Genomic DNA, 17,204 nt, shown 5'->3' with positions numbered 1-17,204 from the left:
AACATGGATCCATCATGCCTTGTTACCACTGTTCAGGCTAGTGGTGTAATGGTGAGGGGGATGTTTTCTTGGCACACTTTAGGCCCCTTAGTGACAATTGGACATTGTTTAAATGCCACGGCCTACCTGAGCATTGTTTCTGACCATGTCCATCCCTTTATGGCCACCATGTACCCATCCCCTGATGGCTACTTCCAGCAGAATAATGCACCATGTCACAAAGCTCGAATCATTTCAAACTGGTTTCTTGAACATGACAATGAGTTCACTGTACTAAAATCACTGTCCAACCCAATAGATCCTCTTTGGGATGTGGTGGAACGGGAGCTTCGTGTCCTGGATGTACATCCCACAAATCTCCATCAACTGCAAGATGCTATGCATATGGGCCAACATTTCTAAAGAATGCTTTCAGCACCTTGTTGAATCAATGCCACGTAGAATTAAGGCAGTTCTGAAGGTGAAAGGGGGTCAAACACAGTATTAGTATGGTGTTCCTAATAATCCTTTAGGTGAGTGTATGCTGGGCCTGATATATCATTTCTACGTCTTTACCCTTCATATGTTTCTCATTCGGAGCCACTCCATGTAGTTGACAGTAGCCTCCTTCTGAAAACAGAATGTAGGCTATCCTATTTCTGACCCCGTCCCTGTTTCACTGACCCCTCAGCACTCTAATAGGTCTAATAGGATTACATGTGCTGGCTACTATGAAAAACAGTCCTGAGCAACTGTATCATCTGTGTATACAGCCCTTAGACACCATGTCATTTCTGTACTGTCTGTGACAGTGAATGTAGAGACAATACATTAATCTTGCAGATATATTAAGACTATGTATTATAGAAAAAGTGTTGTTTTAGTATCATTGAGATGCTTAGTTTTTATATAGGTTCTATTTTCTCTTCTTACTAAATTATTAATAAAATATTATTTTTTAAAATGTCTTTTTATTTCAGTTTAATTTGTATTTATTTTAGTATGCTACATCAAGTAAACTAAACTGAAGAAGATACTTACATCGATAGACAAGACAAGGCAGGTTAAATGAAACAAAGTTTCAGCTTTCAAATTATGTCAATTTTATGAAGAATTAATGTTCACTAGCCTAGCCATATAGAGATGATCATTTTTGCTAAATTTGCACTATATAACATAATATAATTGTACTCATATCATTTTAACAAAATATTATAACTTCGTTATATACAAAAAACGCGTTATATTTGATTTGTTAATTGTAACCTTTAATAATAATACCAACTCCCTAGCTTACAGCATTAGTCAGAGATTATTCCTTGAGAAAAATTAACATGTAGCTTTATAAGGTAGCCTACCTGACTACCTTACCTAAATTAATTGATGTAAACATTGTTACTGTTGTTACTAAACATGAAATTCTGTTTGGTCAAATTGTTTTTTTTGTTTTTTTTTTTTACACTTATATTTCTCAACTCTAAAAGTTCAGATTAATACATAACTTTCAAATGTAGAAAAGTTTTCTTTCCTCTGGATCTAGAAGAATTGAGAAGAACTTATCAGATTCAGGCTGCCCTTTGAGAAAAATCTAATTCGAACGGATATCAAATATCAAGCAATTTATTCGAATATCTACTTTTTCATTCAAAGGTGCATCTTTTAGTCGTTCAAACAACTGTAGAGTGAACATAGAGGACGAGAGGCTGTTCATTTTGTTACACGATAACCATGATATAAGCCTATTACAATTTCGCTGTACGAAGAGCGATACAACTTTTTCCAGGGAGTAAACCCACAAATGTCCTCACTCAGCACTCCAAATCACATCTAAATCTGAATGAAATTTTAATACTTTGTTGTTGTTAAAATGTCTTAAATTGTTATCGTGTGTACAAAATGTTGTTGTACAAAACGTCCAGTAGATACGATGTTGTCCACTGCTGCCCTCTACTGGATTAACATTGCATTGTTTCAAAGCAATTAAAGGCATGTCTTCAGAGAGTTCCCAAAAACAGAAGACAGAGAGAAATAAAACCCCTCTTCTCATGATAAAAAAAATAAAATAAATGAACATATAATGCACTGTTGTCATAACATAAGACATCGATAAAAGTGTAAACGAGTGCAAACATTAGCTTTTATTCTACTAGATTAAACTAGCACACTCTGAAAACTAAGGTCCTAATCAAATAAGTCGTAGATATTATGACTCATTTCATTAGGATCTTAGTTTGAGTATGCTAATTTGGCAATCTAGTTTAGTAAAACCCAAAGATCGGTTTTAAATGATCTGAATGCACTTGACTTGAGGTTTTATCTGGAAAAACAAATGTCAATGTTGAGATTTCAAATATATTAGTCTGAATTCAGAGCATAGCCTACCTAAAAATTGCACAATTTTGCTAAACCCTGAACAGTGAGACTTAAGAATATATATAAAATATATATTTTTTTAATTTTATCTGACAACATTACAATAAAATCAACAATAATCCATGACTATATATATATATATATATATATATATATATATATATATATGCATGTATATTTATTTTTTTTTAAGAAGAAAACAAAGACTTCAATATCAATAAACTTTTAATAAATAGTTTCTCATTAGTTCCTAATATTTACAGTCGGTTCACCATTCACATAAACTGTTTCTATTCATTTAGAGCACATTTTAGGCACAAATTAATTGGCTTTTTTTCTGAGGCAAACACCAGATTTCTTTGCAAGTAAGTGGCTAGTGGAAATGAGTTATTTTGCAGGTACAGAAAAAAGGTGAGAAAAATGACAAAGAATACCATTCAAGTTTGGTCATACAGCTCAATGCAAAATGATGGAAAACTCCTTTAAATAACATTTACATAGTTTTCAATGCTGTAAGAGAACATAAATGGTCCAAAAGTTAGCTAAAAAGGTCAATGACTAAGCCTTGAGGAACATGTGTGGATGTTAACAAAAATAAGAAAGCCATACAAATACCAGAAAATGGAACACATAAATTAATAAAAATGCACAAAGTCAGAAATAAAGTGGCACCTAAAACCAAACAAACAAACAAAACCCAGAGATCGGTTTTTAAAAAAAGTGATCTGAATGCACTTGAGGTTTTCTCTGGAAAATCAAAAGTTAATGTTGAGATCTGATAGAAGTATTCAGAGTTTCTCACCAGAAAAAAGGAGAAGCACCACAAATGGAAATCTGCCACAAAATTTGGAGTCTAAAATTACAATGGCGTGCCCAAAAAAGCTTAGCTCTAAAAGAAACACCATGTTAAGAGTATAGTATTATACCGCAGAACTTTGTAACCTTGTACACCCTACAGTAGCAGCATGTGTGATATTAGATTCACTGGATCTAGCGATGCTCATCCAATCACATTTAAGCTATTCCACCCACATCAGTGCTCGCGATAATATCAAAACTAGGTATGCGCTCAGTAAGCTTGTAACCCTGCTAGCCTGTTGTAACATGGCAGTGCTGACGTTCACAGGGAGTTCTGGTGGCGAAGCAGATGGCAAACGAAAAAATCAAATATGCGAGGCTCCAACAGGAGCGATACGTTTGACCCTTCTCAGAGCGTAGTCTTCATCTGGGTTTTGGTAATCGTGATGAAAAGTCACTTAAAGGCAACTTTTACTCCCTTTGCAGGAATTCTGACACACCTCTTGTGAGGAAGGGAGAGGAAGTACAAACTAGTTCATCTGATGTACAAGAACAGAAAGTATAGTTTGAAGGAGCATGATACAACAGCAATGACGTGTGTGAAATGACGTTGATGACCTTCTTTCTGACATTTCTTGGTTACATTTCCTTGAGGGTTCGGAAAGACGACGCACTCTTCCCTAGAAGCGCTTTTTAATCTGTTAAGTACAAAACCAAGAAGAACCAGTAGAAAGCAGCACATCAAAAGTTAGCCTGTAACGTCACGATAGACACGTTCCCTATTGTTACGGTTACCAGGTCTTTGGACAAGGAACATTTATACAATTGGAACTCAGAAAGAGAGAAAAACACACGCACAAAAAAAATATGTAACAGTAAAAATGAGGAAAACCTTCACCAAGTCCATTTCAGCACACAACTGTCTGCTTGCACTTCCCTCAAGCCAAAATGTCCTTTGCTCCACTTCCTGTCCTCAAGGCCAAGGTCAGCTCCCAGTTGGCCCAGTTACGTGCGCCAGTTCCCACAGCTCATTCTGCCTCCGAGCTGCGGGGGAACAACAGAGGGCGGTGATGTCATCTTCTGTAAAAAGGTGCACTGCTCATGAGCGCCTGGGCAGGTTGGGGTGGTATGTGAGGGGGTTTGGGGTCCGTGCCCGCCCCCCTCGTCAGTGGGGTTATACGCTGCTGTCCTCCAGTAGAGGCTCCTTGCCCTCGCAGGGTCCGCCCTGCGAGCTGTGTAAGTGGCTCTGCGCGCCATTGTTGTGCTTCTTGTAGCTGCTGGGCCGCATGTTGGGGCCATTGTGCTCTGGGATGAAGAGAGCAACCAGGAGGGACAGCAAAACCGAGCATGCTCCGAACAGGAAAGGAGGGCCTGGGATGATGGCACTCTGAAGGGGCATGATATACAGAGAATTGTGGGTCCATGCATGGTATGTAATAGAGAGAGATAATTTATTTTTTAGCACCACTCACCTCATCTGTGGGGTTGGCCATGTTGGGTTTGGCACCCTTCTCTGGGCTCTCTGCGGGGTCCATTTCACTGAGCTCCACGTGAAACAGGTAAAAGACGAAGCCGTAGAGCGCAGGACCCAGACCGTTACAGAGTCCTCGAATTCCTGTGATCATCCCCTGCACCACACCTGACAGAGACAGAGACATAATCAATGAAACTGTATTTTCCCAATCACATGTTGAGAAAAAAAAAAACAGGTTACTATATTATAATGCAATAGACTACCATTTACAATATATATATATATATATTTTTTTTTTTATAAATGAATACTTTTATTCAACAAGGACACATTAGATCATTAGACATGTCTGATCAAAACTGACAGTAGAGACAAAAAAAAAATGTAATAAATAAAAGTTTCATTTTTCATTTTATTCATCAAATAATCTTAAAAAAATTCTGGAAAAAACAGTTTTCAACACTGACAATAATAAGAAATGTTTCTTGAGCACCAAATTAGCAAATTAGAATGATTTCTGAAGGATCATGTGACACTGAAGACTGGAGTAATGATGCTATAAATAACGTATAAATAAATAAAAATAATTTAATAATATTACTGTTTTTACCGTAGTTTTGATCGAATAAATGTAGTCTTGAGCATAAGAGACTTCTTTCCCATCATAATGAAATATAAATGTATGTAATAACTTAAAATGATTAAATATGTAATAACAATAAACAGTGAGTTATAACTATTATAACTAGTGAGTTATAACTATTTATACCATGGTCTGGGTGAATACTCGATTCTGATTGGCTGCAGGGTGTCCGTTAAAAAGTGATAGAGGACACCTAGTAAAGTAGTTCTGGTGAAACTGCCTGTTTACCATTCGAAATGAATAAATAAATGCGCTGCCTACAACGGCTGTGAGTAACCATAGCAACAGGCGGTCACATGCTCTATCATCTAACGTTAGATATTATAGCCTAATACAACAATGAGCGACTTCGTGCTATTTCTTTTAACATTTATGGAGAATATGGCAACTTTGACGACTGGTATGCTGCTGAAGAAAGAAAAAATGTAAATAAAACGGAGAAAATTACACCGCTGCTGCTCTGTTCCATTGAACTCTATTGGTAACGACGTAACTTGCGACCATAGTTGGATAACGATGCTTTCGGGAAACGCACCCCTGAATGAGACCCTGCGGGAGTTTTACGCAGCTGTCCAGACAACCAAGGCAGGAGAAGGCTGAACGTTACAGCGTTTCAAGCCTAAGGAGCCTGAGGCAAATGACCCTCTCTTTGATCTGATTAATTTATTGCCCTCTATAACGTTAAGCGCAAATCGCTGGAGCTCAGAGCTAATTGTTTTTTTATTGTTGTTTGATTAATTGTTTTAGGTGTTATAAAAAAAACTATGCCTACCTTTGTGTTTCATGAAAAAAAAATGCATTTGTGAACCTGAAGGGATACGAGCTAAGCGGACTATAAATATCTCCGGTTGCTAGATAAACAGTCAGTCAAGTTATTATTTGTAAAAACTAGATTTAGCCTAATTAAAATATAAACTAATGTTTTAAAAATGTTTTATTTGGCAAGTGACCATGGTATAAGCGGGTTAATGCCCTCCGAGGTGTCCATTGTCAGGTTTTAATGGACTTCGGCGGAGGCAACCGTCCTCCGCTGCGCGTCGGCCGGTTTACGCCTCGCCGTCGTCCATTAAAACCTGACAATGGACACCTCGTCGGGCATTAACCCTTACATAGACGACTCTGTGTATGGCCGCATGTGTCTCACCTTGTTGGTCAGGGTCTGCGTTGCGGGACACTATGGCACTGATTGCCGGGAAGGTGATGCTAGACATGGCAGCAACAGCTCCAGCGGCCCACATCATCCTTAAGGGAAAAATAAACCACCAGACTCTCACACACACAGACTCTCAATCGGTTTCAGTTCACGTGCATGTGTAACTAGTTTCAGGAACATGCATTGATCCAAAACACACACTGCAGAGGTCATGTTCATTTGAGTTCAAGCCAAAAGACACAGAAAGATAACTTGATGACTTGTAATGGCATGATAAAATGTCACAAAAGCAGGACATGCCATGAATGAAATCCATTGATTTTCTTCATCCATTTATCAACAACAACAAAAAATGTTTCAGAACAGTAACTAGCTGTGAAATATCTTGGTAAAGTGCTTCAAATATAGCTTATGAAACACTATAATAATTGATTTTAAGTTAAAAGTCCAATTACAAACTGTGACTTGAAATGTCCCATGTCTAAAGAAGAGTTTTCTGCCCTCTAGTGGGTTACTTTCGAGATGATCAACTCACCAGGGCTGGGAGCCAAAACCATACCAGGCCAGCTGTAGGATCTGAAAGCCAAGGCCTAACAAGATAGTGTTCTTATTCCCTATGGAACGCATCAGGATTCCCAGGACAACCGTCTGCAAAGAGACATAAATCATTACTTTGCAAATCTTCACTGGCTTCCCTTTACAATCTAGTACCCTGAGGGTACTAGAGGGGCGGGTGACTTAACAGTAGACACGATTAAGCGGTAGAAATTTTGGACTATCGCCTCTATTGCTGTTATGCTCACGTGATGTTGCTGTGCTGCGTGGGGATGAAAGCTTATAGCTTCCATGCATTAAGCATTGTGATTTAAAAAAAAAGTGATTTTAAACCGTTGAAATGCAAGAAACACAAAAGGGAACTCATTTCGCTATATGTGCATAGAATCTGAGAGACGCACACACATGAAGCCGCTGCTCATAATAACGCGCTGAGCATACTTATGTGTCAAAATGCCTGTTTTTGCTGTCAAGTATCCTTGTAAACAGTTGAGAAAAAAAAACATGTGTATCAGTATCAACCTCATTGAAGCTGTGCATGGTCTTAAAGTGACAGCAGCCTAATAAACATGCTGCCGTCTGTGTCAATGTTAATCAAACAACAAAAGAGAAAATCTCTCAAAGCTCTTGACTGAATCACTTTTGTCTCACTTTAATAAGAATAAATGTACATTTAATTTAAATATTGAAGAAATGCAGTGTTTTTTATACATTTGATTAATTTATACAATTTTTGTAGGCAAGTATTTTTTGTGATATTGAAATTGGTGACAAATTAATATCAGTGGTCTCAAATTTTGAAGATATAAAAATCGTATGTAAAGCAAAAACAACTTTTTTATGCAATGTACATTTGGCGTAATATTTTTGAGTAATTTTACTCAATGATTTGGATTGTGGTCGTGTGGTCAGACCCCTAGCCTGATGCACTCGCACAGTGAGCCGATTGGTATGAATGAACACACACTGTGTTTCTCAGAGTCAGGCGGTCCAAACTCACAATGGAAGGGGTGGAAAAACATGCTGGAAACCAACCTGAGCCAAGATGGACAGGATTCCCACCACAGCAATAAAGGCAGCAACTGTTTCTGATGTAAATCCAATGACCTGGGAATTAAAAATGGGCAGTTTAAGAACATATTTCGATTAAGATTTTAATTTTAATTAAATTATAGCATTTTTAGTTAACGGCCGACAGACCAGTGAATCTAATCGCCTGAAACAGCGTCATTTCAGTATTATTTAGATACCATTACAGTTAATAATTTGAAACAGCTTTTATTCTTATATTTTCACCAAAGTTTAAGTTAGTAATTTTAGCACTTAAACTAAAACATTTCAGATAGTTGAAAATGTAGCATTACTATTTTTGTTTACCATTTTCATTTAATATTTACATTTTATTTAATCTTTATTTTAATAAACTTTTTTTTAAATCATATTAATTACGATAACAACACTGGTGTGAAATAACTTTTTTATTACCTTTTTATTGATTTTATTAATATAAAACCAGTTTATATCAACAGCATACAGTGTTGTTCATACGGTTTCCTTATTTAGACCTGCTTAATACCAGTAATTGTCAACCTGACAGTAGAAGAAAAGGAAGGTGAAACACTTCTTGAATTGCTCGACCAAAAGTCAGCGTTACATAATGATGTTTGTAAGCATTGTGTACATGCATCCACAAAACCAAACAAATCTGTTTTGAAGTATGGGAAGAATGCCTTCTGCAAAACGGATCCACTTTAACTACTGCAGAAGCTGTGTGAGTAAAACATCACATGACTACCTCAAGTTATTTCAAACTGTTTACTTGGAGGGTGAGGGAGATGATGTGAGGTATGACTCATTTTTGTGGTATTTGCTTAAGCAACAACATGGTTTGAGTGTTTGCATATTTGCCAAAACATATTCTTGCAGTAGTAGCAACCTCAGAGATTCACCATGCCACTAAATAAAAAAGAATTTCAGTTGTGTCTCTGTCATCGATATAAAGGTGTGCACTGTACCTGTCTGAGATACAGGAAGAAACTGGAATACTGTCCAGCCTCAGGCAGGTAGGACAGGAAGACTGTGATGCAGATCAGGAGAACCGTGGAGTCCTGGCCCACCTTACGCAAGGACTGTGAACATGAGTCACAGAGAGAGCATGAGAAAGAGGAAAGAAGACACAGAGAGAATGAGTGGGCAGGAGCACAGCAGTATGATTCATTTAATAAGTGACAGATTACATCATCATTTTAATATGATGATTTGGTGCTCAAGAAAAAGTTGAATAAAAAGCCGTAACATTAGAGATGACTGTCACTTTTGATACATATAACGCATAGTTGTTGAAAAGTTTCAAACGAATAAAAATTACTGACCACAAACTTTTGAATGGCAGTGTATATGTATTAAATAATTTATTAAAGCAACACAACCAAAATTAAACAACTAAAATTAAAAATAATTGATCTGAACAATTAGCTCAACCCTAAAACTAGACCACCAATCAGATGTCAACAATCTTATCATGTGACAGACAAGGGTCATTGCATCCCCATGACTGCATGCATAGACATCACTGACTCACTGCAAAGGGGTCTGCCTGCTCCCAGGAGATGGGGGCTCCCCAGGAGGCCGGTCTCATCTTCTCAGGCAGGGACTCGGGAACCGCTACCAGGATAAAACAGATGTCTAGCAGGGCAATGGCCGTGGCAAGGATCACCACCAATGTATCTCCATACGCCACTGACAGGTACGCACCGATCGCTGGGCTTGTTACCAAACTGGCTGCAAAAGTGGCCGAAACCTGTGGGAAAAATAAAAATCAATCAGCTGTGTTGACCACAAGTAAATTGTTGCATTGACGCAATTAACACCTTAATTTAATTGCAGGGCCAAAAAGGAAACCACAGACGACTGTCAAAATAACAGGAAACCAATATCCGGCGTTGATCTTGCACATACAGTTGCTGTGAAATTAGTTACAGCACAAAAAAAAAAAAAAAAAAAAGAAGAAGAAAAAAAAAAACATGAGTCATGTTCCTCTGCTCACCAGGCCATATGCTGTGCTCCTTTCATGCTCCTGCGTGATATCAGCCACATATGCAAAGATCACAGAGAAAGTGACCGCAAACACACCAGACATGGAGATCACCGCAAAGTACCACCTGTAGGATCAGACGAGAAGAGAACGGGAAGAAAACATTTAGACAATTTGAAATGTTTAAAATAAAAAATTAAATTAGGATGATAATATGAACAAATCATATTGTCTGTCAATCAATCAATCCATGACTGTGCCACTGCTCACAAGCTCACAACAGTGATCTTGTTAACGAAAACTGAAAATATTAAAAATCATTTCCACTACTTTAAAAAACCTAAAATAAAATAATAAAAATATTAGATGAAAAACTTCAATGAAAATTAGAAATGTTGCCTTAGAAACTAACTGAAATAAGCTAAACTATTAAAATTACTACTAAAATAGAATAAAAAAAATGATATGCACATAAAGTTACTCAAACAAATATATATATATGAAGAGTTCAGATGCAAACCCTCTAAATGCCATTTGAAATTTTCTTCTTTAATGATGATTTTTATCAAAATTGTATATTTAAGTTCAGTTATTTCACGTAAATAACAATTAATAGGTAATTATCATAGCCATTTAAGTGAAATCACTGAACTTAAATATATAATCTTGATAAAAATGATCATTCTAGAAGAAAATTTCAAATGGCACTTAGAGGCTTTTGCATCTGAACTCTTCATATATATATATATATATATATATATATATATATATTTTTTTTTTTTTTTTTTTTAAATGTGTCTGTGTGTGTGTGTGTGTGTGTGTATGCATATATATTAGTGTATGTATATATATTATATATACAGACATAGACACATTTAAAAAATAGATTGCTTGTCTCAGTAGGCAAGTGCTTTGTGCAAGGGGTTTACCATGGGCTGATCTTCATGAGAGGAATGGGAGCACAGGTGAAGAATACAGTGAGCAGCAGGAAGGACTTCCGGCCCCACACATCTGACAGAGCACCGATTAATGGAGCACTCAGGAAAGACAGCAGGCCCTGAGTGAATACAAAAGCACATGACTTCCATAAATGGCACATTTAATCTGAAAGTTAAAAAAAACAACTGCAACCAGAGCCTGTAACTGGATCTTACAAACTGTTTGCATCTTAAAATTTCACAGTAACCATGCAGAATCTTGTTTATCGGTGAGATTGAAAATGGAAAATTATGCACCCACTTCACCGCATTCAAGGGCATCACTGTATGATCAGGGTTTATCATAAATAAACATGGCAACGTTAGAGTAGCTAGCTCTAATCCTGACTCTTATCTCTTGTCACATCAGAAAGGGAGAAGTGGAAAAGCATGAGTAAGCGTGAATGGCTGGAATCAATGTCTTACCTTGACACCATGAATAAGTCCATTCATCAGGAATGTGTGCTGGGGGAATGTCTGATGTAACACCTGAAACAAAAAAACAGATTGACCATAAAATGTATGCTGTAAATTCATAAACAGCTAAATCTGTTGGGTACAAAATAGCTAGGTTAATGATTCACTAGATTTACTCCATGGCAGATCTCATCAAAGAAGTACTTCTACTGGCCGACACTTGGGATCAAATGAACATCACATTTTTTTAAATGCACTTTTAGGCTAATTTCATTAGACTAAACTAATTTAGACTAATGCGTTAATAGTCTCTTATTTAAACTTCAGATTTCAATTAGTCAATAATAAAAAAACAAAAACATATGAAGACCTCTGACGCAAAAGCCTCTAAAACCCACCTATGTCAAAAATGAAAGAACATTGAGTGAATGCACATAATATACATTCATCAAATACTTTCACTTCAAACTCACTCCAGCCCATTCAGAAACGTCGGTACTTGGGTAGAAACCTATGCATAAGAACCTGATAAAAATGTTAATATTAAACAAAACCTAGAGATGGACTTAGAGGCTTTTGCATTCGGAAGTATTCATATATAAATATAGCAAGGCTGTATGCAATCAGAAATGTTACTTGAGCATTCTGAGATTTGATCTGCTTTCTATTTAAGGCTGAGCATAAGATCAGTCATTCATTGCCGTTGAAAGCAGGTGCATACCTCTAACTGGAGCAATGATTCCCACAGCTTGATTAATCATTAAACACACTGTATCCAAGTGTCAATGTTTTACATAAGTGTACAAAAGAGATCTGTTCTCTTATTATGACTGGGAAACAAAACCATTGACCTGTATACAAATTCAAAGAAAGTCTTGAAGTCCAAGAGGGCATATGCCTTACTTATACAGTGGCATGTTCAATTCTAATAGGCTAAAAAAAATATTGCAAAACAAAAAAACCCATTTATTAATTTTCTATAACTCCACAGCTAGGACATATTTTAGAAAAGGTAAATGATACTGGTTATTGATACATTTTTGCTATAAATGATTCCTTTGTCCTGCAAAAATAATCTGCTCGTATACAGGTTGGATTCATATAATGACATATAATAACAAAACCTGATAGTGTTACTTCTTTATCAGTCACTGTTATCATCATGGAAATGTAAACAGTCTGAATTGTGAAAAATAAGGAGCATGTTGACCAGAGCTGAGATCTTACAATCCAAGAAATGATCGACATTCAGAAATAGGAATTTGTGTTTCTCCACTTTTAAAATGATGGGTAATACTCTTCTAATCACTAAATTCAGGCTATGCCCCACTCTAAACATTAGAATGAATGCTTAGAACAGACCGTTCCTGCGCTCTGTTGAGAGATGAAACAAAGCATGTGAACACATTTCCCCTGCTGTGTTTATTTGAACACTCAGCTGAGCACTAAGATTTTAGGACACAGAGCTCGATTGCACTGTATGAAAGAGCTAAACTGTGCCACTAGCTGAGACGATAAGTCTTGTCAGTGCAGTGTACATCTGGAAGGGTTTGTTAGGCTCATTAGTGCTTCAGTATCAGCGGCTACTAATCAAATAAAAGCCCAAAGCAAAGAACACCGGCTCTTTGGCTCAACAGCACCAACTAAATGCAAATCCTCATCCCACATTGAGAAATAAGGAAAATTAATGAATAAGTAATTTATCCGTGAGACTATTTAAATTTCAGCCACTACCAAAAGCCAATAATAAAGCCTCAAAAACTGACCACTAGAGAAAATACTTATTTTAGATTATTTCCATTACAAACACTAAGAATAACCGTTGAGTGAAAATGTCCACATTTTAATATTATATTTAATAATACATTTTTAAAAGTCTCAAAATTTTGTTTTTAAAAATCCTAAAACATTATTTCCAAGTTTAAATAAACACAAACAAAAAAAAAAAAATCCAGATTTCAATTTGGTCTTTTATATGCTGTGGCCGATAATCGATATCAAGGTCGACTCGCATTCAATAAATCTATATCAGGTCACACTTTAGATTAGGGTCCAATTCTCACTATTAGTTAACTACTAACTACAACTTTTGCCACAAACTCATACTATTTACCAATAGTAAGGTAGAATATGGCCATGCAGAAGGCATTAATATGTGCTTTATAATTACTAATAAACAGCCAAGTTCCTAGTAATATGTATGCATATAAGGTGTTAATATAAATTTGACACTGAATGTACAATAGAAATGATGCATAACTATTTAGTACCTTTGTAATGTGCCATCGAAGTTATGGGTACCATTTAAACCAATGAAAAAAAAAAAGTTAGTTTAGTCAATCTTTTAGGTATTTATTATTCTTTCATTGATCAATAGAGTAGTGTTGTGTTCACAGCTCTGTTTTCTGTTAGACCATTTAAAATTGTATAATGTTTAAATTCATTCTGCTAAACAAACACCAAACAGACAGATGTGAATGCCAATATTTGCAGATTCTGATATGGTAACTGTACAGTACATCCCTAGAAACAAAGTAAACAAAGCTGGAAATATCTGATACCTCCTGAATTTAATAGCAGTAAGATTGAACGTGTCAAATTACAATTAAATATTGGGGTCAGTAAAGATTAAACACTTTTATTCAGCAAGAATGCATTGATCATAACTGAGTAAAGACATTTATTATGTTACAAAAGATTTGCATTTCAAATAAATGCTGTTTTACTGCATTTTAGTCAAATAAAGTGGCTTTGGTACTCATAAGGGACTTGTTTCATAAACGTAAAAAAAACCCAGATCTGTATATATGACCAAATATACATAAATATGAGCTTGGCCTGAGTGGACCACATTTCACTCTAAGGGGCTTCTGACCTGCAGAAAGAGTTAAACCCAAAACTACTTTCAACTCATGCAATATTTATCAAAAGGAAACAGCAATTCACGTAGCATGCTGTGACTGTACTGGATACAGTGTCAACAACAGTATCATGCTGGCCGGCATGAAAACAACTGGCAGATTACAGGTTCGGCTTCATTTATAACCACTGTGCCCTGACAAACCCTCCAGTTAGCGTTCAGAATAAAAATGACCATAGACTATGACACTGTTTGATGTCGTTTTAATATCGCTCAGCCAGCACAATGCATCCCTCATCAACTAAAAGAGCATCATTCTGCCCTCTTCATTTGATCAGGATTCATTTATTCATAAATGTGTCCAAGCTTCTCGGATCTGGGCAATTGGAAATGTCAGTGTTATGGATACAAAAGGAAGGGAGAATGAATGCATACATTCATGGCTCGTAATTCGCTCTGATCTGAAACTGTGAATGAGGGCGATGAAGCGAAACTGGTTTACCGTAAGCATGGGTGTGGTGAGCAATCCCCAGGCGAAGAACTCCAGGAAGATAACCACCACAGCATGGTAGACACTGGGCTCTCCAAACCCCTGTGGCTAAACAAGGAGGAGTTAGTGTTACTACAAACAAGCAAAATACAGGAAGTAATGTAGAACAACATGGATAAAAAAGCAATAAGGAGAAAGGTTGGACAATAAAGAGAAAACGACACACATTATAGACCATAAGACTTTTCTACATACCGGTATGCTTTATTACCATTAATTAAACAACATAATAGTGTGCAATAACAGGGTCACACAGGCATACAGAGACAGACTCATTATCTCACATTTAGTTGCTCTTTATCTGGTGTACTTTAACAAATATTAGATGGATGCCTGGCCCTAATACAACCCCTAAACGGCCAAAACTACAATTGAAATTGTACATGGCGGAACTCGGAAGTCACTTAATGGTCCGCAAGAAAGCCCGCACTAATTATGTTTAACAGCCAGCAGATTGAACACAATGCTACGGATCATTAGAAGGGGGGAGCGAAAGAGTCGTTGCCTGTGCCCAAGCAGTTAACAGAGCAAACAAACCCTGAAAGGACTATGCAGGTTAATAGTTACACAATGTCAACATACACATCTCTCTTTGTACAGTCTGTAATGTCTTCATAAAAGCTCTTTTATTAAATTTGAGACAAACAAGATATTAATAGTGATATTGAGGAGCTGCTGTTTTTATAAAGCTATATAGTGTTTAACCTTTTTCAATCGATTTCCAGGAGTCCCAAGCTAATGACTTCTACAATAAGTCAATGATTATTAGAAACCTCTGGTAATGCACAACACAGTGTAAAACCCTCTTACACTGCTTGAAAACACGACACGTTTTTAAATTACAGAGGACAGGTTAAAGTAAAAATATTTACTTTCAGAGCAAGCTTATAATTTAGCCTGGTACAAATGGACCATTCATTTGCACTTAAATATTAGGCCAGAGTTTCCCAAACATGAGTTGATTAAATGCTAATCAATAATTATACGTAACATAAAAATAAACAAATGGGGCTGTGTAATTACTTACTAAATAGTGATATCTCTTATCAAATTGTGATTATAAAATCAAAGGATGTGATTTAAAGAAGTATAGTTTGTTGCATTTGGGACGTAATGTCAGGAGTTTCGTTTTATTTACATTCTTGTTTGTGGACAGAAGTTTACAACAAATTGATATCAACTTAATCATTGGCCTTACAGCCGTTTTAAATAATTTTTGAGTATAAGGACTTTGAAGAAATCGTATTGACAAGTGTTTCCTAAATGGACAATGGAGGCATAGACAATATATAAATTATACCATGTGTGAATATACAGTATATGATACTACTTGATTTATGAAGTCAAAATTTGACAGCAAATTAGCAGCTGTCTTGACATTAAAAGGGCGAATTGACTATTTTCTAAAGTTCACAACCAAAAAGACATGGTAAACCAAAAATACGTCATTATAAAGAACACGTCAGGTAAACTGACATGTCATTTGTAAACAGACACGTCAGGTAAATAGAACTTATGTCATAAAAAGCATGTCAATTTCTAACCTGACGGGACACCAAATTCTGCCACTGACGTTAGTCATAAAGATTTATTTCTCTTACTTAATTTTAATATTTTTAAGCTTTCGGTTTCATTTGTTTGAACATAAGATATCTCGCTCGATGTCAAAACGCAAGCCATGAAAATGATGGCTTGCTTTCTATTCTAGCCAGCTGGTTTGTTGTTTGCTGTCTAATGAAACTATTCAATGGTCTCTCAAATATTACAGTTAATTTCTCCTTATAGTCAGTTACAGACATAACAGTTAACGTTACTAGTTTGCATCACGAAACAGATGAAATCACCATAAAGTGTCTGCCAGGTTGCCAATCGAAACGAGTTGTTACAGCTCATACTGTAAAAACACTGGTTTAGCTTGCTAGCCCTGACTAGCATATGGCTAACTGCTACAAAGAAATGTTTTACTCACAGTGCCTCCATCTTTAATGATAATTTTCTTAGCTAGAAGAATGCTGCGGTTCAGCCGCTTTTTCTTCTTTTTCTCTCCAGTCATTGTTAACTTATATCCATTCTTGTTTGTGGGAGATGGACCTGCGAGGTGTGGCTAAATATTACAGTTTACCGTTAGCATACACGCTAAGATACGCGACTTCCTGTCCTCAGCTCTCGCTCTCAGGAGTTCAGCCCATTTTTTTCAACGCGGGTTTCTGATTGGTCAATTTTACACGGGAGTGGTTTTCTTCGCGATTTCATTGGCCGAGTACATCGTCCGTGGTGCGAGTGAACCCAAAACAACGAGAAATCCCTGTCATGTAAACTGCTGACTGTTGTTTTGTTTGTATTGTGTTACCTCATGAGCAGACGCGGTTTTGTCAGGAAAAACACTTTGGG

General features: G+C 36.5%; 1 protein-coding gene across 2 annotated transcripts; it reads right to left on the bottom strand.

The window, feature by feature from the left end:
* Positions 1-2,559: 2,559 nt before the first annotated feature.
* slc71a1-2 (solute carrier family 71 member 1-2) lies at positions 2,560-16,985 on the bottom strand. 2 transcript variants are annotated; one of them, XM_039654798.2, is made up of 12 exons: positions 16,783-16,985; positions 14,766-14,855; positions 11,413-11,475; positions 10,939-11,066; positions 10,022-10,136; positions 9,557-9,775; positions 8,991-9,104; positions 8,011-8,082; positions 6,956-7,068; positions 6,412-6,509; positions 4,623-4,789; positions 2,560-4,537 (listed from the first exon to the last, which is right to left on the bottom strand). In XM_039654798.2, the coding sequence occupies exons 1-12, from the start codon at positions 16,864-16,866 to the stop codon at positions 4,325-4,327; spliced, it is 1,476 nt and encodes a 491-aa protein (XP_039510732.1). In that variant the 5' UTR covers positions 16,867-16,985; the 3' UTR covers positions 2,560-4,324. The 2 variants fall into 2 exon arrangements, with proteins under 2 accessions (XP_039510732.1, XP_039510731.1); XM_039654797.2 differs by having other exon boundaries at positions 14,766-14,861; positions 16,783-16,983.
* Positions 16,986-17,204: the final 219 nt, after the last annotated feature.

The sequence above is a fragment of the Pimephales promelas genome, chromosome 5, assembly GCF_988280905.1.
Source record: "Pimephales promelas chromosome 5, fPimPro1.hap1.1, whole genome shotgun sequence".
In the NCBI taxonomy this organism is placed as follows: Eukaryota; Metazoa; Chordata; class Actinopteri; order Cypriniformes; family Leuciscidae; genus Pimephales; species Pimephales promelas.
The sequence above is the reverse complement of the archived record's forward strand: the minus strand, read 5'-3'. Positions and strand labels throughout refer to the sequence as shown.